Below are 26,775 nucleotides of genomic sequence, written 5' to 3' on the forward strand. Positions count from 1 at the left end.
TGACAAAAAACCTTTTTTGTCCCTTTTTCCTGCCCTTCATCAAAGTAAAGTCTCCTCAAGGCTAAAGGCAAATTTTAGCAGCAAGGAAAATGACCACCAATAATCTGAGCAGTATGAAATTTAACACAGTGATTTTGTTTTAATGAGAGGAAAACACCAGTTACCTGCTGTCAAAAAATTCTACGCTGAACCTTAACTTCATGGGCAGCAACTTTAAAATCTATTTAATATTCTTATTTCTTCAGTGAAACTTAATAACAGGCTGTGGGATTAAATCTTAACTTTACATATTTACTGGGAAAAGTAGTATAGCAATTTATGAGTAAAAATGTACTTTGAATAAATTATCATTGCAAATTACAGTTTATGAAAGTTGTGACTATAACCGTAATTACAGCATTGGCTGTGCAGAATTTGAAATCTTGCTTGCTGAATAAGTTTGTTTTCATTCAGATTGCACTCCCAACATTTTCAGAAAAGAGTGAATCAAGCCTCACTTACAAAATTTCCTACAGAGTTTATTAAAAAGCTCACCTTTGTTTGCTAAATTTGCCTAAAACATAAACTTTTCTTGAATTAGTAAGCTGCTATTTTAGTCTGCTATGAGAGTTTCCTGCTCAGGTTTAATAAACCATAGACTCATATGGAGACTCGCAAGAGCTTCCATATTATGCCATCTATATATCCTAAAATTGTTAAAGTTAAAATTGATTGTGCAAGCTATTACGAGAAAAACAGCCATTAGCCAAAAATAGGTATATCTCCGTAAATTGGAGAGACAGGGGGAGAGGTTTAAAGCTCTATCTGGCAAGAGAAGGGTTAAGGACTTTTTTGCTATACCCGTTTCAAATTACAATGAGAAGCCTCTTCTTTCCCAGCAGGGTTGTGCTTACATTAGTCTTTAGATCTCTCTTGAAGAGAGCTGTTATATTTGTGCCTGCTACAGTTGGAAATAACAGTTCAGAAGCTGAAAAGGGTTGAATGGATTTACAGAAGGTTATTTTTTGCAAGTAAATTCACGGCAACACATTAATTTGATTAGTACATGCTTTAGAATTACTTTACACTCAAGAGATTCAAAAGATGTTAAAGTTATCTCCAGGCTGCTGGACAAATATGTGTTATACCACCAAGGTACAGATCAAGACAAATCTGTGACTCAGGATTTTATCTTGGGAAGAGCGCAAGGTGTACGAAGAACTCAGAATAACGAGGGAAGATAACTCTGGGAACTACAATGTGTCAGAAGAACATCTCTTGCTAATACAGCTCCCCACCAAAGACCTGGTTATCTAAGGTTTATATAGGAATGCCTAGGTCAGCTGACAAAATACTGGTCTTCTGCTCCATAAATGCAGAAAAAACGATAACAACAGTGGAAAATTGGAAGTCTGAATTTCAGCTTTCTTAGAAATAACTGCAACCTGACACATTCCATAATATTTAAACAGGGTGGGGGGAGAGGAATCACCAAAGATGTTACGATGTTACGTTTAGAGATGACATTGACATGAAGAATAGGTAAATTTTGTTTTTCAACTACTGGGAAAGCAGACCTCATAGGAACTCAGAACAAGTAGGAGAAAAGTTGTTGTTTTTTTTTTTTTTCCTTGTTCTTTTTCTTTTCAAAGATGAACCTAACTGCGCTCAAAGCTTTCGTGGGCTTGCTCTGGAATTGCTGGGTTCTGGTGGGTCACGCACAGGGAGGTTTAGGAGACAATCATGTCCATTCAAGTTTTATTTACAGGAGGCTGCGGAACCATGAGAGAAGGGAGATTCAGAGAGAGATTCTCTCTATCCTGGGTTTACCTCACAGACCCAGACCATTTTCACCAGGAAAGCAGGCTTCTTCTGCACCCCTCTTCATGCTGGACCTGTATAATGCCATGACAAATGAAGAGGATTCTGAGGAGCTGGAGTATTCACTAAAGGGATCAATGGCAGGGGAGAGCAGAGGGATACGAAAAGGATACCCTGCCTCTCCAAATGGATATTCACGGAGAATACAATTATCTCGCATGACCCCCCTGACCACACAGAATCCTCCCTTAGCCAGCCTGCACGACACCAACTTTCTGAATGATGCTGACATGGTCATGAGCTTTGTCAATTTAGGTACGTGGAAATATTTTTTTGTTTTTGCTCTCTCTGACAAACTGTTAGCCTGCTCTTGTGAAGGGCAGACCTCTCGGCCGAACTGTAACCTGTTCTAAAACAGCAGGATTGAGCCCAGGCTGCTGTGCCACTAGTAAAAGAAAAATAATATGGATAGTAAAGTAGCTACATTGTAGGTGGCCATGGAAAAAGATTTTTCTCACTGTTTATATAAAGTCAGTTTCTATAACTTCCCTCTGCTGGCTTCTGTTTTCTTTCTTTCATTGATGTAATGAAAATTCTAGCCTTAGGCCAACTAACTCCTTTTTTTTAAATCTCTAAAAATCAAACACTTATGCCTATTGCTCAGTTATTTCCCTCAGTGTTTTCCTTAAAGCTTACACATGAACAAACATCAGTTGTTAATATTTTAAAGCCTAGAAAGTTATGAAAAGAGAAAATTTAAACTATTAAAAAATTCTTAAGTTATTTAGTTGGGTTTTTTTTTCTGTTGTTAAGAGTCAGAATTTTATTATCTTTTTAGTTGAATGGCTGGATTTTAAATAATCTGTTGCTGTTCCTTTGTTATTTCTATTTAATAACAACAGGCTGTGTTTTATTATACTGCTATGGTGCTCAGAATCTACAATGGTTCTTATTTTCTCTGTCATAAATAAATTAAATGACAAGTAGAGTATTAAACACCAGAAACATGCAAGCAAAGAATGCTTTTGAAAATTATATAAATTCAGATACAAAACCTGATAAAACTAAATTATATTGGCTTCTGAGTGTAATAAACATGCTTGCCAGTTACATTGTAGGAGAAAAAAGCAGTTACAGATTTCTTTGCTAAAGCGCAACTTAAATCTCATCTAGAAAGCTGCAAATAATTCAAGAAATCCATTTAGTATATATATAAGTATTTGAAATGCTGCAGGACTCATAAATTTGGCTAAAAAAGCCACTTCTCATTGGACCGGAATAGCAAGATATTTAATTGAAAATTTGAAGTCTCACAATAAGCTGGTACAAATTCTGATGAATTCTTGTTTTCCAGGGTAGTACTTTCTGTAAAATTTTTTAACAGCGGCACATGTTCCAAAATACCTTCATTTTATCATACACGTTCTGTATTTTTTATGTCTACCAGGTTTTTAGTAAATACTAATACTTCAAATACTAAAATTCCAGGAAAGTAACACTCTAGAGTTTATTTGCCATAATAATAAAATCACTTTTCATTAATTATTTGGCTGACAAGGAGGTGTTCAAGTCTGAGATCTTTTTCCTTAAGAGTAACAGATGTCCACACCTCTAAATACATTTGCTTGTTGTTTTTGCTCTGGAAATAGCAGGTTTGGAAAGAAATGGAATCTGTTTTTTGAATATGTGTTCCTTATAATTAAAAACCACTTATATATTGCTCATGCATTACTTTTAAATTAATATTGTGTGCCTCGATTTACCCAGAGCATCTGGAGTCAGCTGAATTAAATAGTAAAGTTATACAGAAAAATTGGAAATGCTCTTATCCTTAGCATTAGTTAAGGCACTGATCCTGCAAAAATTTTCCTTGTGTGTCCTGAGAAGTACCCTCTGTAAATATATCAGGGACCATTCCATCAGCATCCCTGAGGACTATTTACATGGGACCTAGCCTTTGATTTCAGAAATGTCTTTGATTACAATAGGACTTCTTGCCGTGAATCAGTGGAAGTCTTTGAAGTTTCAGAGTCAGATATGTCCTGGGCTGATCCTACTGTGCTTTCCCAGACAAAAACCTTCTCTGGAAGAATTCAGGTTTCCACTGAGTGTCTTACCTTGGGTAGGACTTTTCTAATATTTGTCTTATTTTGTTGGGATGGCAGGGCTGTCTTAAGAAAGTAATTCTGAGAAGCTAAAGTTTATCTTGTGTTTCAAAACTGTGAAAACCGGGGCTGAGATACTGCATTTTTCTAGTGATTAATAATAATAGACACCATTAGCTTAAAATACTGTGTAAATATCAGGTTTGATTTAGCATCTGTAAAATTAAAATGTGTCTCGGCTCTAAGTTAGTTTGAATCCTAATTCACTTTAATTACCCTTCCATACAAGTTGGATATTGTGGTGTATCACACATTCCATGGTGTAAAATGCGTGTAAAATATTGATGACCAGTATAGATTAGCTTCAACATTTTTATTAAACAATCCTGTGTTTCAGTATAATTAACATAAAAATTAAATAAATCATGGAAGCAAATAACCATTTTATATGATTTATGCAGTATGAGATTGTGACAGATGAGGGCAAGCTCTTTTAATGGAGAATGGGGAAAAATATGCAGTGATAAGTGAATGCTAATGCTGTACCTTAAAATCAGTAAATGCTGATGCAGCACAGTAATAACTCAAATGGATTTAGAATTGAAGCCCCAGAAAACTTGCATCAAATAAATCTGCTCTGAAAATAGTATTCACCATGTTCATACTTGCACACCATTAATTACATAATGTGTAATTATAAAACTCTATTAATCATCATGAGATTTTAAATTGAAACTTTTGTATATAGTATATATACAAAAATATATAGTTGTACCAGTTATAACAATTTAAGATGTATATATTGAAAAAAGAAATATTTAGCTGAGAGGTTGAATAGAAATTATTAAGCGTAAGAATTGAAAAGACTGAATAAGATTAAAAAGTAAAGGAAAAATCGACAAAAGCAAATAATTTAATATTACAAAATAAAAATTTAAATTCATATGCTAACTTTGATTAAAACCCCAATCTGTTGGAGCTGCAAATACCTCACTTTCAAAAACAAATTTAGAAAATAATTATCAAGGGAACCGCAATCATAATTCTGTCAAGCAACCAGGGAGAAAAATAAGAACGCATTTACTTCTCCTCAAGTTAAAATTGTAAACACCTGCTCTTTCTACTGGAATTTATATCAGAATTTCCATCTCTTTCTTTCTTGAAAGATACAACAAGGCAGAGACTTTGTCTTGTCTTGTGTTTTGTATAAGACTGTGTGTGTTGGCAACTCGCCATAAATATTGATGAGTGTAACAGAGGAGTTAACTGGATTTGGTCCAGCAGTCAAAGAATAAATCCTCCACTAAACACACTGGGGTTTTCAAAGATCTGATTATATCACCTTCAAATTCAGAACTTTGTTTTCCTGATGGGGTGTTTTTTAATCCTATTATAATATTTTATTGTATTATTGCAAAATCCCAACTCTTTAGAGTTCTGGCATCTTCTTTTTTGGTTGGTCTCACAAAATGACATATATAGGATACACCATTCCCCAGAGAGCAGGCAAATAATACTTATGCAGTCCAACTCATTTTTTGCTCACTCAAAATTTAGTTAGGGAAGGACTTTTTAAAGATAAATGTTAGTGTTCCCACTCTTCACCTCTTACAAAAAGAGGGGGATTGAATAAAATAGATCTACAAGGATGAGGCTTGGAAAAACAGCAGCCCTTTTGTAAACTACATTTAAACATTTCAAATACTGATTTTTCCATTACCATAAAAGTGATCATGAAATCCACTATAATGTTCCTTCTCATGCCATTCAAATGGTCTGTATTTTCATTTTTTTTACAACATGCCTGTTAATTTTTCTCCTAACAGATTGTTTCATTTGCTAAGCAAGCCTGTTTACTTTCTTCATATTTTCCTGTTAAGTGATATGAACCTTCCATAAAATGGGAGATATATATCTGCTTTTGTGGTTTTCTGTTATGTTTTCTATTTTAGCATATAAAATTAATTTCAAAAACTTGAATGTGAAGATTGCAATAAAATTTGTGACCCCTGATATACATGTACTAAGAAGGATACAATAATTACTGAGATTTATAAAGTAACCAGTGCATCCCAGAAAGGTGTTTTTTCTTCTTCACAGACAATGTGAATGATTCCACAATCTTAGAATAATTTTGAAACCGCACGTGCTGTGTTCAGTCCTTAAACCAGACGCTGAAATCAATGGAAATTTTGTCTGAGGCACAGAGGACTGTTCATATTTCTCCAGCCTCTCTATCCCAACTTTTAACACTGTTTTACAGATTATATGCTTCTTTAAAACCTGAATCATTAAGTAAATACATAAATTCAAAAGATTTATAGCCCATTGTGTTCACTAGAGAATGCTAACATGGTATAGAGCAAATTTTACAGCTACTTTGAGAAACCTATAGTACATCAATCCACACCAAATACCTGTAAAAATATATTTTTGTTACACACGAAAAAGAAAGGATTCCTTACTGCAATTAGACCCTGAGCATACATAGTAGCTCGTTTCTTAAATTAAACTAATTCAGTTTCTACAACCTTCCACTCACAGCTAACATATCATCAGCGAGGAATATGGAGTGCTAAGCTATAAAATGCCAGAAGCTGAGGAAGGGGTTTGAAGGATACATACAAAAAGGCCTCAGGATCATTAACTTCTCTCCTAAAGCTCAGGAATGAGCACAGTTTCTTTCTTTTCCACAGGATTTCAGATGTTGCTGTCTTAATTTTAACCGTACATGAGTTTCTTTGGCAGTGGTACAGTTTTAGTGTATAAACCCAGGCTTGTAATGAAAATATTGACACAGCCTTAGCTGAAGTGATGGAAAGAGCACTATTATCTTGCCTTGAACAGAGGGATGCTATTGCAGTGATAAAACTTGTTAAATTACAAGTAGACCCCACGCTTTTAATTATGGAATTGGATCAATACTGAGAAAAAATGAGAAGACCTTTGTGAAGCTTTTATTCAATGGCAACCCCAAGTCAATAAGGTGTTTTTTACTCTTCTGTATAACATTTAGAACAAACTGGATCAAGGAGGTCTCACTTAATTTTCAGCCAAAGTAGACATCACTTGGCATCTTGAAATTCTAAGACTTTTTTCCCCTTTATTAAAGTTTTATCACCCAGTGAGTGAACTGAATGAATTTCATGTGACCTAGTACAGTCAGGCATTAGAAATAATGATGAATTATGAAATAATTTTCTATGATCAAATTAAATATTAAGAAATCTCTTTGCAAAATACTTTTTTTGTTTCTAGAATGAAGGGACTTTACTCACAGAATGACATGAGCTAAAAATCCTCATCCAATACCTACAATTCATTTGAGTTTTAACAATTTTTGTGCAATGGCAGAGCAGGTTTTTGGAGATTGCTTTTAATTTTTAGAAAGAAATATTCTCCATAACCCTTTTCTGAATTACACTACATTTGTTGTTTTATATTGAAATACTTTATATTTCCTTTGAAATCTCTCAAGTTACATGAATCTTAACCTCAAAATAGGTTTGTGAGATCCATAAATATCATCTAACAAAATAATGTTTTTATAACTGTCAATTAATTTTTTTGCCAAAGTTAACACTTTAAATCCAAGTAAATTATTGTATCGACCCAGCCAAAAAAATGTCAAGCTCTCCATTAACTGGGGTATAAAACTGTCTGACTCTCCTTGCCGACAGGTTTGAAAGAATTTGCAGATAACTGAAGAGAAACTGATTTAGCAGATGGTTAGACGTGCATGGTGAAAAGCTATATATATGGATGGATATATAAAAATATATATTATTATTAATATTTTTCCCATTGGGAAGAACGGCTGACCCAGTTCCGCTTCTTCTTTAGAAAGTGCTCCTTTCCAGACTAAACACAGACTTTGGGTGGGGTTTTGGGGATTGTATGTATTGTACAGTGCATATTTTCCCAGGAAAACACAATCTGGCAGTGACTCTGGCTAACCATGAAAGAGAAAGAGGCAGGCTTGTGGAGACATCTCTGTGTGGAGAGTATTAGGGCAGGAATCCTGACATGGATTGGATGGAGAGCCTCTTGGATCTCTCCCTAAACTCTGGGTTGTTTTCTAAGATAACTGGACAACTTTGGCATCTATGTCATCTCCCACACTTACTGCTCCTGTTGTTATTTTCTCTGAATGTTAAATTATGCAAAGAATTTTACTGTGGCTACCTGCCTACTTAGTGTCTGAGTTATGGGGGTAATTATGATGGGGCAGTCCCTTTCTCTTTTCTTTTTAGCCATGGCGGTTCCTTTCAGCTTGCTTTCATGGGTCCACAAACTAATAGAATTTGGAAAAAAATGATTGATTGCAGTCTGATCATTCTAGGTGTTGTCTGGTGTTACCACATAACTGAGAATGAACAGTTTATGAAGTGCCAATTGCAGCCTCCAGCTAAAGAAAGGCTCCCCAGGGCTTCAGGAGAGCTCTGGCTGCTACCAGACTTTATAATTATTTCCCACACTTTTCCCTATACTCTCCTCCTTGTCCTTTCCCTTGTCTCTAACCCCTGCTGCCTAGGCAGGGTCGCTGAACTTTAGTTTTATGTCAGTGGCATTTGGCTGTAGAAAGGATTAAAGGCTGAGAAGTGGTGAGTCCAGGCGACAGTGCAGGAGATGGAGAGGGAAGGAATGAGAGCAGGCACGGCAGAAAAGCGGCAAAGCACAGGCTGGGCTTTAGAAGGAGAACATCCCTCTTCCCAGTAGGCAGCAGCCAACATGCAGGGCTGGATACAGACCTGCTGGGCATGGGAATGGTTCACAACAGAGAAACAACCTCTGCAGAAATTGCTGGAAGATTTAGTCCTGCTCCTCTGTGCCTCATGTGGAGCATGATGCAGCAGCACTGAGAGCATTCCCATGCCAGTGGGAGAGTCATGTAGGGAGAAGGTGAATGCAGATGGAGAAAGAGCAAAGAGCATGATAAAGAGAGATAATGTACAAATGAAAGGCAAAATTAGCACAGGTATGGGTTTCTTCTCTGAGTAAGCCTTGAAGGCAAAGGGAACACTTTTCTTCTGAATCCCTTGTGGCAGAGCAGCTACCTCAGCCTCCCCAGGCACTTGGCTTCCCAGGCACAACTTTTCATCCTTGCAAAACAAAATGCAGCTCCCCCCACCCTTCGGTATGTGTGTGCCGGGAGTACACAGACGGGCTACTAATGTTTGCAGCCGTAAATAACTTAGAAGCTGCTTTTAAAAACCGCAGGTTAAAGGATGAGGGCTGCCATGACGCACACAGAGGTTGAGATCAGAGGAGCAGCTAAGAGGGGTCAGGAGAAACAATGAATCCCCTTGTTCTGAGTCATATTTATGAGTGCTCCATTGCACCTAAAGTTCATATTTATTGGCTAGGCCATGGGGTTTCCCTATTTGCTCATCTCTTAAAATAACACCCCTGGTTAAAATTTCCTATAAAACACAGAAATGCTACAGCAGGCAGAACTTGTCAGCCCTGACAACTACATTATTTAAGTTTGTGGGTGGGGTACACCAAGCAAGAGCTGGTTTGTGTTTTGTACTGAATTATGATTTTTTTTTTTTCTATACAAAACATGACTGTAATAAAAGTAGAAAAGGAAAGATTTTGTAGCTGGTCTTTCCACTCAGAAATTTCCCAGTTATTGAAAGATGCTCCAAGTGGTGAATTTTGGTGTTTAGTTCTCAGCTCTTTTTGAGCAATTATTCTGGTGCAATAGTTCAAGAACCTGGCTTTATTAACCACTACTATACCACTTAATACACGTGGTATATGAGACACATGTGGGACCTCACCAAAATGTGGTTCTACTTTTTTCCCACTGTAATTCAAGGCAAACTGAGGCAAAAATTATTAACGAGTCAGAGCCTAGAAAACTAACCAGGACATCTAGTGCTGGTTCATGATATGTATCTATAGCTGATAACCAGTGACTTTGCAGAAGCAAAATTCCATGTAATTCTCTTTTTCAAAGAGAGTCAGGATGAGGAAGAAATTTGTACAACTGAAATTTCTGTAAGGTTTATCTTTATTTGACTTAACAATATTACTTATTCAGACTCCATGAGAACCTTAAGGTCTTTTCCAACTTTGATGATTCTGTAATTATATCCCTTTGCTGACTGGGTCAATTAAATGAAATTGTTGTTGTTTTAATTTGCAGGTATTTGACTGTAGTCAAATTAATGTAGTTGAATTCATATGATCTGGTAAAACTGTACCCCTATTCCAGAGTAATTATTGTAAATTAAGAGCAATTTGTCTAGGCATACCAATTAAAAAAAAAAATGGAGGGGAAATACACATGGAGTATGCCCCTAGAAGATACTGCAAAATAAATTCAAAAATTCATTTTATTGGACTTTTTCAATTGTGAATGGCATAATTTTTGGACTTAGAGGTGTTAAATTCTCTTCTGACAAAAAATAAAATTCTGGAAAAAACCCAATTTCTGTTTTGTTCTAGGCCTTAGTAAAAGAAGGATCTTGACTGAATGAGCAGGGTCTCTGATTTTGGAGCAGTGGGCAGATGGTATCTGATGGTGTCTGGTGCCTAGAGCCATGGGATTCTGGTGGCACAGTTTTCAAAACACTAGCTGAGAAATTGAAAGAGTGGGACAACAGTAGTGAGGATGATATCGCTGTGGGAGTAAGTCCAAACCCGGTGTACAATACAATAACAGCTGTAGTCTTTGGGGTGATTTAGGATGCTGGAGGTCCAGCAGGAACATAGCTCTGGGAAGGTTGTTCCCAAGGTTAGCTCAGCTGGAATATTTGTCAAAAACTACAAGTCATAACGTGCCTGTGATCCCAAAGGTTCATCTGCTGCTCCTGACCTCTTGAGGTTACCTTGCTGCCTCATACATGAAAATTAAATGTATGCAAAGGTTTTGCAGTGAGTCAGTCCCACCCCCAGCTAAGTCAGAGAGTGAAATATCAGAGCAACCTAATAGGAAAATACTGAAGAGCCTCAGATAGAGAATGAAAGCAGTGTGCCTCTGTTTTCCAGTCCATACAATGGGGATGGGCACACACTCCTGCGTTCATTTTCTCTTCTGTGCATTGTCATTCTTTGAAGTTGCAGAGGACTGTTACAGCTTTCTTCTTGTGTTTTACTCTGGCTGTGTGCTCTGCAAAATACTTAGCTTCTAAAAGCCTCACAACACCTTGCATTTCGTCATGGTGATCTCAAATGTTATTTTAGAAAGGGCTAAAAAGGCTCTTCTATAAGGGCAGCAAGTTTGCTGTTCTTAAAACACAGTTTACAAAATAATGAAAATGAGGAAGAGGCACTGGAATTTAAGCACCAAAACTGAGATTTGTGTTCTGGTGTAATGAAGAGAGGAAGTGTGGCTAGCATAGCTCTTGTTCTCAGAATAGGTTTGTGTCTCTCTGAGTCATGTGTGCATGCACAACAGTCTGTGTGCATGGCTTTGTGTGTGTAATATAGAAAGCATGTAAATCTCTTCAGTTTTAGTCACTGGGATTTTTTCCCCCTTAAATCATAATATTCTTTCCCATCAATACTATGTGGCTTTAACAGCCCTGACCTTTCAAGCTGCCTGTTTGGACCAGTGTTTATCAGATGACCATTTGACCTCCTTGTTAATTGTACTTAATTACATCCTGTTGTAACATTTTGAAATAAGGAGGCGAGTTTATGGATCTGCTCCAAAGACCTGAAGACTAAAACGGCAGCAGAATTCAGTGGTATGAGTTGCTGAGTAATCTTGTAGTGAGGCTGATGAGAGCTGTGGCTTGTCCAGTCGATGGCAAAATTAGATCCTTAAACAAGTCCTTTCCTATTCAGGATTGCTGGTACTTCTGTGAATAAAATCACAATTTTTATTTTTTTTTGTTCAGAGAAGGATTTCTCCCCTCTGACTAACAGCTTCTGTGTTTCTCCAAAGAGATCAAGAAAGGAGTGAGATATCAACAGCACTGCAAGGGCTGAAGTTGACATCTGATGATATAAAAGACAGTAGCCTCTGTTTCCATGATATCTCTGATATCTATTTCAAAAGTTTCTTATGCTTCCATAGAATTGCCAGTTCCCACGAGTTTTTTGAGATTTACATAATATTTGCTAGGAGATTTTCTGTGCATTGATGATTTTTGAGCACATCTAATGTTTCATTAAAGATCAGCAATTATCCCCTGCAGCTGCAGAAAAACAAAAATGAAAACAAATCGACATCCAGAAAGAACTGCAGTTCTTGAAAATGGTCAGTCTAAAGGCTCAGAAAGCAACTTCAAGCACTTTTAATTTTACAATGCTTTTCATATAGTTGATGGCTTTTGAAACACATGGCATTGACCATATCACTTCTCACTAACGATAAGATATATATATATATATGTGTGTGTGTGTGTGTGTGTCCTTTTCTGTTGTTGTTCCATAGCTTACTTTCCACAAATTTGTAGTAAACTTGATTTCCTAAAATACATTAGGTAAAAAGGGAATAGAAGCTATAAAATTACCATTACCAGGTGAAAAATCTAGTCCCAAAATTTTAAGGAAAGGCAAATGAATACACCTTCAGTTTTGTTTTATTATAACAGTGATCAGTAGACTTATTGCAGAATGAAGTGCCATAAAAAATTAATTGTTTGTAGTGGTTAATTGCACATCATTATGGCATTATTGCAATAGTTTATCATCCAGCATGAGTCAAATCTAGATAAAAAAGATAAGTTACTTAGGGCTGTGCTGTGAGCTCTTTGGCTGATGCAGTACTGCCCATGGTTGTCACTGTGAACTGAACACTGTTGTGAAAGCTAAAACTCTGTACTGTCTTTCATGTAGCAAAGATTAAACCTATAGTTCAACTAGACACAATTGCTTTTGCAGAGTTAAATGTTTTTTGTGTACTGATTTAAATGACAAGCTTATGTGATTAAAAATAAAACACAGAATTTGCTGGATGTCAAGGTATTCAAAAGATCATAATTTTTAAATGCTCTGGGGGATTAAGCAGTAGAAAATATACCTGAAAACATACAGTTAAATATGATGACATTCAGGAAGGGTTGGTTTGTTTTTCAGAATTTTGAGAGTTAGTATAATGTGACACTATACAGTGTTGTATATCACAGTAATTTAAAATTACATATTATTTCAGAACAAAGTTTTTTCTTTTCTTTAATTATTTGGTTATCTCCTATAATGTATCCTATAGATATAAACTATGGTTCTTCAAGAGGTAATTTTTTTCATCACTTCTTAAAGTATTGAATTAATAATCATGTTTAATGAGGCTGTGTAAATAATGAGATCACATTTACAAGGAAAAACATTTTTAGATATATCAAATTTTAAATTTAAGTAAGTAGATCTTAAATATATTTATAAATATGTTATAAATATATTCATAATTTTACAAAATATGTGTGCATATATATTTTTCTATAGAGATATGTGGTAATGCAAAATCCAGAGGCAGTTGATGCTGTGGAGTAAATTCTAAGACACAGAATATTCTAAGATCACAGAATATTCAGAGCTGAAAGGGACTCACAAGAATCAAGTGCAACTCTTTTGTGAATGGCCCATATGAGGATTGAACCCCCAGCCTTGGTCATATTAGCACCGTGCTCTGGCCAGCTGAGCTAATCTTGAGGTTGATTAGTTCAAGTTCATGCTGCAATTCATTGGGTCAGAATGAAGACACTAATGTCACTAGGATTAACAGCATATTGCCACTGTTTTGCTTGCAAAGCAGTTGTCTTCTGATTCCTCCATATTTGTATGTATTCCTTATAAATGCAAAATACAAAATAATATTGGCATTATTAGTGCTTATTAGCATGGGAGACCTTGTCTAAAAGGTCTCCAAACATGTCTTGCTCATCACTCAGCTGGAATCAGTACAAAGGAGCACTCATGAACTGAAATCTTGGCTCCATGGGCACAAGTGCCAAACAAGTTATGACCTGTTCATGCTGTGTCTACATTACCATCTGCTGCTGTACAGCAATGAAGCTTCCTTTATTAACATATCACTATATCATTAATATTACATCATTATATCAATGAGATTTACCACAACCTCAATTAAATCATGCTGCTTCTCCTTGTCTGCAGGTAGGAAGCATGTTTTCATCAAAATGGGAATGAAAGCATGTCTCCAAAAGACAAGACTGTGATGCTTCCAGATTGACAAATGGAGTTTTTTACTTTTTAAGCCTATACCCAGAGATTAGAGCACTTGTCACTTCCAAACCTAGTGGAAACACAGGTTTAGCACAAGCGTGGGCAAAGGTTGATCAGCTGCTGCAAAATGTGGGTGAAATATTCTTAGTGGTGTGGTACCAACAAGATTGCAGGTCGGGTTCCCACTCCCTGCTCATTCTTACCTTCTGCTCAGAAAGAGACACGAGTTTTGTCTGGGCCACATCAGCTCAGCAGAGTACAAGCTCCAGGAGACCATCTTTGCTGTTCCAGAGAAGTGCTACACCTACAGCATGACTGTAGATGCCTCTACAATTGGCTTAGGTATTGTGTCTGTAAGTAACTGTGTGAGGAATATGAGACATGCAGTCCCAGATGGAATAACACTGAAATGCAGGAATATTACAAGTATGTCCACAGTCCTGGGCAACCAGCTCTAGGTAGCTGTGCCTCAGCCAGGAGCAGCTGACCTCCTCAAGTCCCCTCCACCTGCAGCCTCTCTGTGACTCTGTGACACAGTAGCTACAAAGAAGGGGGCCCTTACTCTTGTCTTATACATTGACATCAATCATTGGGTCTTTTTTGGAGAGGAGTGATGATCTTGCATCAGACAATTTTCGGATGAACAGATGTACTCCAAATGTCATACTTTCTACTTTGGAAATTTGTTTTTTGCCTATGTCATTTTGAGCCTCCTGTGTCTCTCTCCCCAAGTCTATCCAAAAGAACCTACTGTGAGGGATCATGACCTACTGCCATGTTACCTGGAGTTAATCTGAGCTCTTCACACTGTTTGTGAAGGTTATTTTTACTTTCCTTTGGCAGTGCAGGTGTCCTGCTGGATTGCCAATCCAGAGGAATTTTATTCACTGTCAGGGAGTTTCTGTCCAGAAAGAGGGCCAAACTGATCATTAACTTTGGTAAGTTTTAAACTTCTTTCTGGGGGAAAAAAACCCCAAATTTTTTTCCTTCTTTTTGAGGGGGGGAAATTATCTCTCTGAGAATAAATCATGGTCAGGTTAGACTGACAGAGCTACAGAGGAGAGGGTACATTTTGTATCCATATTAAAAAGCTGTAAAAACCACAGTCAGATCCCAAACTGGCTGTTAAAACCTGCCATCTGAAAGTGTCATTTCTCACCACCCCAGGCCAGTCTCCTACCTGCTCTTCCTCCTCATCTTCCTCCCGTTTTCTCCCAGTGTAATGTGTGTGAGGGCCTGCCCCTGCTGTGCTTCTGGCCCTGTTGCTCTGTTTCTCAGCACCACCACTTAGGCTCTCCTGGGTGGCTCCTTGGTGTTGGACAACAGCAAGAGTGTGCAGGACAAACCTGCAAAACAAGGGCCAACAGATTATAAAAGATGAAGCTTAGTCTCCTTACATTTTTAATTTTAAGGTGATGACTCAGTATAATGATTAGCCCAGTATACATTTGTGCAACCAAAGTATAAATCAGAGGATTTCTGATTTTCTTTGAGCCAAGCTGACTCAAAGTGCTTGCTAATAACTAAGTGCACGGCCTGTCAGCAGCTATTTTTTTGCAACTGTATTTAATATCCTGTCTATAATATAGTCTAGTAAAATTTTTTTATTTCTTATATGTAAAGAAGCCTTCTTCTACTTTCTAAATGAGATGTTCTTGAGGGCTTCCTTCCTTATCCTTGTTATAGCTGGACTGTTTTTATGGAATACTTGGTCAGTGTTAATGGGTATGGGTAATATTAAAATACTCAGATGTGAGCACAGAGTAAGCAGAAAATATTGCCTATCCAGTTTTTTCCATTTTACTGTTCAGACACAACTTCCATGGGAGCATTTCCAACAAATTCCACAGCAGAAAAGAGATGGAGTTTATCAGACAACATGCATGAATGGCAAACAGCAGTGTGACTTGCCACCTCTGGCTGGAAGTGAGCAGAGGGTTAACATGAGCAGAAACTAAGGAGATGTGAGAAGATAGAGTGCACTTTAATGTTTTGCTTTTCCTCCCCTGCCAGTTGCCCTATGATGATATATGCCCTTTCACCCTCCTCAGAAGTTATGTTCCATCTGTATACTTTTACAGTGTCAAAACAGTTATAACTTACACCTATTTTCTGACCATTGGATCCCAGAGGTATAACTTTTGTTTCTATTCAGTTGCAGCTGAACCCAAGAGGGATCTTTTTTTCTGTCATTTGTTAACCTTGAGGTTGTGTTGATCTGACATCCTGACTTTCACACACAGTCAGAAACCTGGCAATAATTGTTAGTTTTCTTTGTGATGATCTGTGATTATAGAAAAACAGAATTAAATGTGAGAAAAAATGGAAGTCTATTGACAGATGGTATCAAAATTTATTGGCTTTGCCAAAGGTGAGGCAAAATAGACATCATTGAAAACAGCAGGCGAAATTAGCAATCTGAAGTGGTGGTGGTGTAAGGGTTAGCTAATTTATCTGCGTTAGCTCAGAACTATGTAATAGAGGGATCTTTGTGGAGGTTTTTTTTTTTCCAAGTAAAGATTTATTTATCACAGATGAAACTGAACTCAATCAGAAATCTAGTAGATTTAGATTAACATATGTATTTGCAATTGGAGTGCCTTCATAATATGGTGTGTCCACAGGGTCCTTAGTTATTCAAGATTAAATAGCACATATGTGCAGTTGTATCTTTTGTTGTGCTTTGTGCTACGGCTGAGCAACTGGAGTGAAAGATTTGCATTTGTCAGGCTGAAAGATACAGTGCATGATACTGTCAAAAACAACAGAAAAAGGAGATTTTGAGGAATCACATTGCCTACTATCTTTTATTTAGGATTGTGATAGTACCCAAACTTATGCTCTCAAAGTTCGGTTCACTTCTAAAACTCAATCTGTTTGTCTGGTTACTTCTCCTCTTGTGTTTTCTGGGCTCAAGGCAGCATAAGAAAAGCAGGGTGTTGCTTTCCCACTTACTTTGTATCAACAATTGAAAGCCTTCCAGCATTTAATTATCATTGGACCAGCTGCAGTGCGGCACTTGTTTTGACTTGTTGAGCAAGTGCATTTGACTTGGAAGAAGAGTAAATTGAATGAATAACACATGTTTAGCAATGAAATTTTTAACAAAACATTGGCAATTGAATGAAGACCAGCAATTTGATTAAAACTTCTGCTTCACTCCATAATTTAATGTAAAGTAACAAGAAGGTATCATGGGTAATCTCACAGCGTCCAGATCACCTGGGAGATTCTGTGTGGGAAAGCCAAGCTCAGTTATGCCTCTTTGATTGAGGCATTTCTTTAGGTATCTGCTTATGAAAGTTGCTGGCAGGCACTGTTACATGGTTTCTGAGAACTCTTTCCTTCTCATGGTGAATGCTGGAAGCTTTTAACTATTAACTGAGTTCTAATTCTAAAAATAATTAATGAAAAAAAGGAGAAACTTATCCTTTTACATATTCACTTATATTCTAGCATGAGTGTATACCTTTCATTATTTGCCTGGGAACTGTCTCTCACTTACTAAAGTGAAAACATTGCATGCACATTTTGAGGGGATTAGAAAGGAGAAATCACATAATTTGAAAGTCCACCTTAATAATATTTTAGTCTTTACACTATTCGGAGTTTCTGAAATGTGTTTTTTGTTAATTGGCAAGGATCTATGAGATCTTATTGACTACAAATAAAAAAATGGAGAAATGAACACTTTAATAATAGAACAGCACTCTCAAAAGATGTAATACTAAGTGCTTGATTGAAATACAGTAATACAGTCTAACTTTTTCTTTTTTATAAAGTATGGGATTTTGAAATGCATTTCTTTGAGGATTAAAGAAAGAAAATCAGTAAGTGAAATATTTACTTTGAAAAAAGACAGGCAATTGTTTTTTGTTAGTTTGATTTTTTATTGTGCTTTCACTTTTCCTTCTTGCTTTATAATGCCATTATTGAAGGTTTTTTCATTGACTTTGTTTTGATTTGAATTACTATGAAATTTGTATAGTTCAGTAATTCTGTTCAATTATAGAAGGGATGTTCAACCACTAAAAATTTGGATTCAATAAGTATTTCATTTATTAAAACTGTCACTAACTGCACAGTATTTCATCAAACAATTTTCAAACTGCCTCTAATTTTGGTAAACAAAATAGGAAAATGTTGCTCACTGATGTCAGTAGCTGACCTGAAAACAAAGGATTTAGTGAAATAACTCTAAATTTACAGTGTATCTAGCTGCTGCACCTGACTGATCAAACTTTATTCTTTGTGTTTTGAAAAGAAAGTTTCATGTGAAAGTAATTTACATTATTATTTCAAAACCACATCTGTAAATATATAATTATTTTAAATACAACCAATATAATAATAATAAATGCAGAGAAACTCAAATAAAAAGAACTGAAATAAATCAGTTCTTAAGAAACAGAACTGTTGCAATGAAAAAAAAAAAAATCCTCCAGACTTGCCCTTTCTAATTAAGCAAAATCCCCACTGATAAAGGAAACAGCTTTGCTCCAGTTGGAAGGGAATCTGAATGTAGATTAAGTTTCTGACAATGACTTTCGTGCCTAAGATAGGGTATGTGTGGAATGTAATTTTGGGGACTCCTATTTTCAACCTCTGCCTATATTTTTTATATAGAATCACTTATATTGAGCAAAGCCTTTAAGATCCTTGACTGCAAGTATTAAACTTTCACTGACAAGTCTACCACTTTGAGGGCTTCATTCTGCTCCCTATACCTGTCTTCAGCCTCAGGGAGCTGACACCCAGAGAGCAACTGGCTCAGCTCTATTAAAGGGTGAGACAATGAAGGCATTAGGTACCTCAGCCTTTTCCTCATCCTTTGTCACTGTGTTTTCCCCCACATTCAACAGAACAGAGATTTTTCTTTGCACTCCATTTGTTGCTGATGTATTTACAATAACATTTTCATTGCGTTTTAAGGCAGTACCCAGATTACATGGGGACAGCCTGCTCCTGGTCTTTCAGATCCCTCTCAAGAAGGATGTCCATCCTTCCTGGACTCCTTTGTCCTTCAGGTCTGCCTCCCAAGGGACTCTGCCAACCAGCCTGCTAAACAGGCAAAAGTCTGCCCTCAGGAAGTCCAGGGGAGCAGTTCTGCTGACCACTACCTTACTTCTTCAAGAATTAAAAATTCCATTAAAACTCCATAATTCTGTGTTTGCTGTGCCTAAGAGGCCTCCACCTATCACATCACCCAGCAGTGATTCTCTGATCACTAGCAGCATGTCCATCTTCCCTAGTTGAATCCCTCACCAGCTGTGTGAGGGAGTTCTCTTCCACACATTCCAGACTGTTTTCTCTCTGCTGTGTTGTATTTCCAGCAGACATCTGGTAAGTTGAAGCTCCCCATGAGAACAAGGGCTGGTGACTGGGAGACTTCTCCCAGCTGCTTGCAGAAGATTTCATTTCCCCCTCCATCCTTGCTGGATGGTCTATCACAGACTCCTACCAGGATATCTGCCATTTGCCTTCCCTCTGATTCTTACCTATAAGCACTCAACCCAGCTATCACCATAAGTAAGTTCTAGGCAATCAAAACATTCCCTAATATAGAAGGCTACCTCACTGCCTCTCCTTCCTTGCCTATCCCTTCTCAAGAGTTTACAGCCACCTTTAGCAGCACTTCAGTTGTGCAAGACATCCCACCATGTTTCCGAGATGACAACTACTTCATCCTAAATGGAAGACATGCAGGGGGAAGTTTTGTAGTTAAAACACTCAGCTGAATGATTATGGTGATGTAAATGGTAAATGTCTAATGTCAAATATAAAAAGAAGTCAGGTGTGGAAACAAAAACCCATTTCATTCTCATTTTGGACCTCAACCCCTGCATTTCTTCTGTGGAATGGCCCAGGATGTTCCATTACTGGGTTACTGGCATCCTGGCAGTCAGGATACAGTCACTGAAATCAACTGATAAGGACTGAACTGTCCTTTGAGCAAGGACTATCCACTGGAGCTGCAGTGAACCAAAGGGGAAATGTAAATAAACTCTTTTGTTCTGTTTACTGGCTGGTACAAGGCAGTTGACCCTTAACAAACAGAATTGTCTCTCCACTGACCGTATCAGGCAGCCACCTCCGGTGTCCAAAGCAAGGACAGGTGACTGTGTTTTCAATTTCAACATCTACCTCAAAATAGATTCCCTGAGTTCAGATCAGGAAACTTACCATTGTGAAAAACAGATAAACCTGGTAAAGCAATAGTGCTTAGAGAAGTAGAATCATAGTCTGCTGCTTTTTTGTTTTTAAATCACCACTTTGGGAAGTTATTTTTCTTAATTTTTGGGCTTTAAAAGTCCATCTGATTTAAAATCCTTTCTAGAAGTCTGTAATCCTCATTCAAAGGCCAATGAACAGGATTAAATTCCTGCCACTTACTACAATATTAACTAGATTTTATATTTCTAGAACTTCTAGGGTAAAAAAATGAAAAGTATGCTTTCCCAGATAAAGTGATTTTCTGAAGTTGATATTCATTTTCTACAAGCCAGAAAAGTTACAAAGCTTAAAAATATAAAAAATATGTTTTAGAATCTGTAATCTGGTCTCTCTTCATCTGAGAATGACATTCTGATAAATGTCCTTTACTTCTCTCAGAAGCACTTCATTGAAATATTTGCACCTGGCATAGCTGTTTTATTTTGGGGTTTTTTTGAACCCTCTATGCTTCTCTAGAATCACTTTTCACCTTTCCACACACCCTACAAAACATTTGTTGCCTTAATTTATGAAAGATGAGTCACTCTAAACAGTCTCATCTGTGATACTGGAATTTGAATGAGAGAGAGAAGAGCAAGAGTGGGGTAAGCAGCTATTTGATGTCTGTCTTTTCACAGTAGCACAATAGCTAATTCCTAGGGCCTCTGACCTTTCAGTGTCCTGTAACAGAGTACTTGCATTAATCTGTTGCTTATCTGTCACCTACCACATTTGATATTTCCAGTCTCTGTTTTCAATTATCAGTCATTAGAGGCAGCGCTGAGTAATTTCAGGAGAAAATTCCTGGAACCTTTGACCTGTTTTGGTCAGATAACCACAAGTGTTCACTGTAGATAAACTATCATTTCATTATATTCAAAATGTAAATGAGTGTCGTTTGTAGTGTATCAGCTTACTGTAAACTTTATCACCTTGGAGTGATTAAAACTGACTGGTTTACTTAGTACTTATACAAAGAATTTAGAGTCAAACAGTGAAATTCATTGAGATTAGTGTAAATGGCCCTTTATACTTACACAGGTCCATTTTGCCTTAGAACATAGATTTAGTAGTTAAAAAGTGACATTAGTTTGATTGGTGAGGCTTCACTGTTTGTGAAGTCAGTTGAGATCCTGGGATGTTATGTTGTAAAACCAGTTTATTGTAACATGTCTTTCAGCATATCTTTGGTTTGTTACCCATTTGCCAAAGCAGCTTTCACTTTGTCTATGTGACACAGCCACACACCATCATCTTCAGGAAAAGTGAAGCACATATCAGTGTGGAGCTAATCACTAATGAAAGAGCAGATCTAATAGTCCCTCATACACTATGACCTAAACTCATTGCTAGCAGTTTTTAGATTTTTTTAAGCTCAGTCAACATGATCAGATATTTATAGCTGAATTTCTAAAATACTGATTACTTGTTATACATCTATATAAGTGCTTTCAGTGTTTTTTAGTTGTTATTTTTTCCCCTCATAAAAGAAATAGTTTTGTTAATAAAAATAGTGCATGATATTTTATTTTGGTGTAAAAGAAGACCTCTTTTCCAAAATTCCCTTTTTCCAGTAAATTTGACTTTTTTTCTTCTTAGAGTTGGATTTAGTGTTAATACAGTGTAAATGTTTCATCAGTTTGCCACATGGGTGGAAAATATCATTCTTTCCCATCTTACACACAGGTGTTTGTGATATTCCCCTGAGCCATGACTTGTCTGATGTAACTGTAGTGCTGCATATATTAATTTCAGGTGGTATAAAAATACCATTTTTAAATGTCAATGCTAAGAATCCTGACCAATGAGAGCCAAGGATTTTTTTTTTCTTTTTTGTAATCAGCATTGCCCGTAATAGTCTACTTATTTTTTACTTAGAAAAATTCTATTGCTCCGATGATTAAAAAATACTTACTGATTTTCTGGTCAACTGGTTTTTAGATGCTGTGATTTGTCTCACAGAAATGCATTTTGGCAGATGTACTGAGCAGGGCTGGAATGACATGAGAACATTCTGAAAGGACTGAATACTTAAAAATTTTAACCTATGTTTTTCAGGCTGCCAGTGTTGAAAAGCTCTTGCCTGTGAAATAAAAATATTTGAGAAATGGTGCCTCCCTGCACTTCATGCTATTTCAGCAGGACAAAGGACCTGACAGATGCCCTACTGAGCATTCACAGTCTTGCCTGACAAGGCATTTATTAGATTCAGAAGCGACCAAGATTTTTGTATTATTTTCAGTAATAAAATATTCGTTATAATTAAATAATATTTTACTTTTTTAACTTGGCTGCCATTCTAACCATTGGTCATTGTTGTAACATCACCATCACCTCGTTTTTGCAGTCTGCTATATAATGCAAGATTTTAAGTTTTCTAAATTTGTATGCAATTTTTTTTTTATTTTATTATTTATACATTGGCTGATATAAATTTGCAGTAGACATTAGACATACTGGATTCACTGCAGAGAATGGGATCTCCTTGGACTTGGGGTGTTTTTGCAGTGTTGTTCAGTGCGTGTTTCCTACAGCCCTTCCCTTCTGCAGACTCTAGCTACTCTGAACTCCTGGCCTGCCTGTAAACGCTGTCTCGAACCAGAGAAATTTTGAACTTCTGTTCCTTTCAGGTGGCAGTGCTGCATTTTCCTTGGGTATATACGTGGAAACACAGATAAGTACTATCTGTGTGAGTTGTAACAATTAATTTGAGGCCCACCAGAAAGTGGCTGTCAGTATTCTTTCAGCTTTCAGCAGTTGTGAGTGATACTGAGAGATCCCCACTGAAACAGTTAGGGGTATTGTGGAGGCTTCTGTCCAAACTATATAAACTTATATATAAACTACTGTTTCTAAACTGATGTTACTAATTAGAAACTACTTGGTAGAAACTAGACAAAAACCCAAATAAAAATCAATCAGTCCAGGAGCAGTGGCATTTAAACCTTTTATTCAATATTTACTCATAGTGAGTAGTGCTTAGTTACCCGTGCATGCTGGTAAATACTTGTTGAAAAAAGACTATCCAGAGACAGCAGAAAGGTTTGCACTATACTAAGTCTGTGTTGAATATAGTTCTCATTTGAAGGTTATTGACATATCTGTTCCATGACAGTTTTGAAATGCTCAGTTATAACCTCAGGAACTTGGAGCAGACTCTTTGTACTAGAAAAAACCCTCCCGGCTCAGTGCTTTTGCATATGCTAATCTCTGCCAAACTCCTCTGAAATGAAAGGCTTTACATGGGCATTTAAAAAAAAAAGCAAACAACTCCCAAACCTTAAGTCAGATCTCTGTATATATCTCACGGTTTAGAACTGGGCAGTGGAGCTGCTAAATAGACTGTATCCTGTTTCTCTTCAGTAGCAGCCCATCCATCTTCAGGTACAGAGCAGCCAGTTTACATGCTTCTGCTGCTTTTCGGCTTTACTTTTTCTACACAGCCTTCGATGGCAAACCCATGTAAGCTAAATATGCACTTGAGCCAAGTAAACCTCACAGTTAGCAGACAATTTTCCTTTTGTCAGCCAGGAGAAAGTTCATTTTCACTGAAGATAAAGTGTTCTTATAGCCTATATATTTTATTTTTCGTGGTTCTTAAGGCAATGCAGACTTGCATGTAAAAAAAAAATATAATAAAAGCTAATGAAAGCAAGGAAAGTTTGCATTTTTGAAAAGGTGGCAGGGAAGTACATTGTAAAGAACTAGGTACATGACCACAGGTGACTTAACTAGTAACTACTGCTCTGAAAACAGTGTTAAATACTTTTTGTTCAATAGCTCCCACTTTACTATGTCCATAACTATACCCTTATATAGCAAGCCTGAAATGATTTTTTTACCTTTTAGTACATTTCTATTTTGTAAGACAACATATACATTATAATAATACAGATACGTATGTTTATATATAAAATTATATAATTATATGTATATACATGCAAACGCACACATTATATGTGTAGAAAAAATTGTTTGGGAGCAATGTAAGTATAAGCATGTAAGTATAAATACTGTAATAGTTTACACATTATTTATACATGTAGCATTTAGTAATGCAAATGTGTGCTTTTTCAGAACATACATTGTTCCTCCCTCAGATCTGAGGACTAAAATGCAGTAAAAGAGCTGGGGTTACAGGGGAGAGTGTTTAAGGAAGCTGAGTGCAGCCATAAATGTTTAGTTGGTTATCTAAACCAAATCTCAACTCTGAATTTTAGACTTTGTCCACCATCAGTTAAACAAAGCACGTATGTCACGAGGCAGGTAGAACTTTCCAGAAGAGAGAAATTCTGTCTTCCCACGGAGCACAGCTTATTCATAGGTCAATGATATGTTGTACTCTATGGAAGTGGAAACCGTGGATCATTTTCCTTTCCACATCCTTAAAATCTGAAGTATTAATCCCAAAAGGAGATCATCAGCCAGTACTACGGCCTGTAGTTTCCGTTGTCACATCAAAACATATATTCCATTGCAAAAGTTGCTCCTAACTCAGAATCAGAACTGCAGCAGATAATGGAAATAGACCCAAACCAGTTATAAATTAAAATCCTCTGGTTTGTTCCTCTTAAAATCCTGTAGAAACTTCGATTAAGAAATCATGAGGTTTGCTTTTTTATTTTAAATTGTGGCAATGTCAGAAGCGGTGGGAGCTGCACCTGCCCACCAAGAACAGGTTTGAGGGGATTTCTCAAGCCAGAATTGTACATCTTATGCTGCTGGGGTGCCAGAAGCACTTGGCCCTGACCCACATTTCCTTCTTCTGACTACTGGAAAGATGATGTGCATGCCATTAGAGTACAACTTGTGTTAATTTATATGACTTAGCTGCTTCTTAACTATAACTAAGCTGCTTCTTGTTGCAGTGCACTTTAGTACCACTTTTATTATGTTAAACGGAAATGAGCTGCATTCCTCTCATCAGCCTGGTTATTAGAGGCAATTAGTGTTTTCCAAAGTAATCGATAGTTCTGACATTGCTATGGCTGTGCTTATGGCTACACTGAAGTCCTAAATCCTTTCACAGCTTTTAGTTTGTCCATATTTCTAGTTGCTTTACAACATGCCCCCTTTCAGCTTTTTTTGATATTCTTTCCACTCCAGCTTCTGGAATTTATATAAAAGCCACGGAGTTTTTTTTCTTTTGAACTGAAGATACTGGGCTGGTGGAATTTCCTTTAACTGGAAGTATGTCTGGGCTTGTGGTTTTATTATTTGCACAGTTTTATATTGTCATGTTTGTTAACCCCCAAGCAGAGGGAATGCTCCATTAATCATGGCAAATGGGCATTTGTTTCATGTCTTTAATTTACATTCAATTCTTTTTCTCACAGTTGAACGGGACAAGGACTTCTCCCACCACCGAAGGCACTACAAAGAATTCCGCTTTGACCTGACTCAGATCCCTCACGGAGAGGCAGTGACGGCCGCCGAGTTCCGGATATACAAAGATCGGAGCAACAGCCGGTTTGAGAATGAAACCATTCAGATTAGCATATATCAGATCATCAAGGAGTATCCCAACAGGTATCCCAATCCTGGCATGGACTCATCACCTGTTGAATTACACCCTATTTGCCTGTCTTATGTAGGGAGGCAATAATTGATCGTAAGCATACACCTGACAAGGCATTGTTGCTTGTGCAGTATTACTTCTTAGGCAACAATAGCAAGCACTGAACAAGAATAAAACTTACCTTAAATGTAATTTATTCCAGGTTTATGTCCAGGTGCACCAAATAATCTGTCCATACACAGAGCAGGTGAGGGTTCATGTTCTCAGCGAGCAAATGGTGGAGTCTCGTGCACAAAGTGTCGAGATTTGGGACTTGCACCGTTCGCTGACACTGAGGCACTGCAAGCCAAGATTCACTTAGCTCCTTAGAGGCAGAAAGATTGTCTAATTTTGATTACTTTTGAAGAAACATGGCTTTTTCGTTTGACAATTGTGCAGAAGGCAATTAAAAGATTAACTCTTGCACTAACTTTAAGATGATGTGCATACTTAACATATGCTGCTCACCGTAGCTGAAAACTAAAACAAATCATAGAGTCATCTAGGTTGGAAAATATCTTTGAGATCGAGTCCAACCATAAACCTAACACTGACAAATCCACCAAGGAACCATGTCCCTAAGTGCCGCATATGAATTTGCACAAACAAATCCCTGAATTTGAGTTTGCAGAGCTCCATATATGACATGTTTCCAAGACTCTACAGGACATCAGTATATTAGCAGATTTCACCAGGCAAAGTAGCTAAGTACCTGAAAATTATGATTGAAAACTAATATCAATTCTAAAATGCTTCTGAAAAAGCTACATAGACCCAAAATATAGGGACTGAAATTAAATTAGTTTATGTCTTTTCTCAGAAAAGGGGAGAAGTGCTATTTTAAGATAAACAAAAACTCTCCTTCATCTCAGAGCTGATTTCTATCCTAGGAAGGTTTGGCAGAAGCAAAGAAAATGTCAGCTTAAACTTGCAGAGTATTAGGGAGGAAATTAAAGC

The 26,775-nt window shown here is 37.0% G+C and overlaps 1 protein-coding gene across 2 annotated transcripts in view; it reads left to right on the top strand.

Moving 5' to 3' along the window:
• The first annotated feature begins 893 nt into the window (after positions 1–893).
• Positions 894–26,775, top strand: part of BMP5 (bone morphogenetic protein 5) — a 56,351-nt gene continuing 30,469 nt past the window's right edge. Inside the window, exons 1-3 of one of the 2 annotated variants that reach the window (XM_041410629.1) lie at positions 924–1,521; positions 1,748–2,115; positions 25,598–25,790. In XM_041410629.1, the coding sequence (XP_041266563.1) occupies positions 1,511–1,521; positions 1,748–2,115; positions 25,598–25,790 (572 nt within the window). In that variant the 5' untranslated portion in view covers positions 924–1,510. Of the gene's footprint in view, positions 2,116–25,597; positions 25,791–26,775 lie in introns of both variants that reach the window. The other variant, XM_041410628.1, reaches the window with a different exon arrangement.

The sequence above is a fragment of the Onychostruthus taczanowskii genome, unplaced genomic scaffold (genome assembly GCF_017590055.1).
Source record: "Onychostruthus taczanowskii isolate IOZ18803 unplaced genomic scaffold, ASM1759005v1 scaffold33, whole genome shotgun sequence".
NCBI lineage: Eukaryota > Metazoa > Chordata > Aves > Passeriformes > Passeridae > Onychostruthus > Onychostruthus taczanowskii.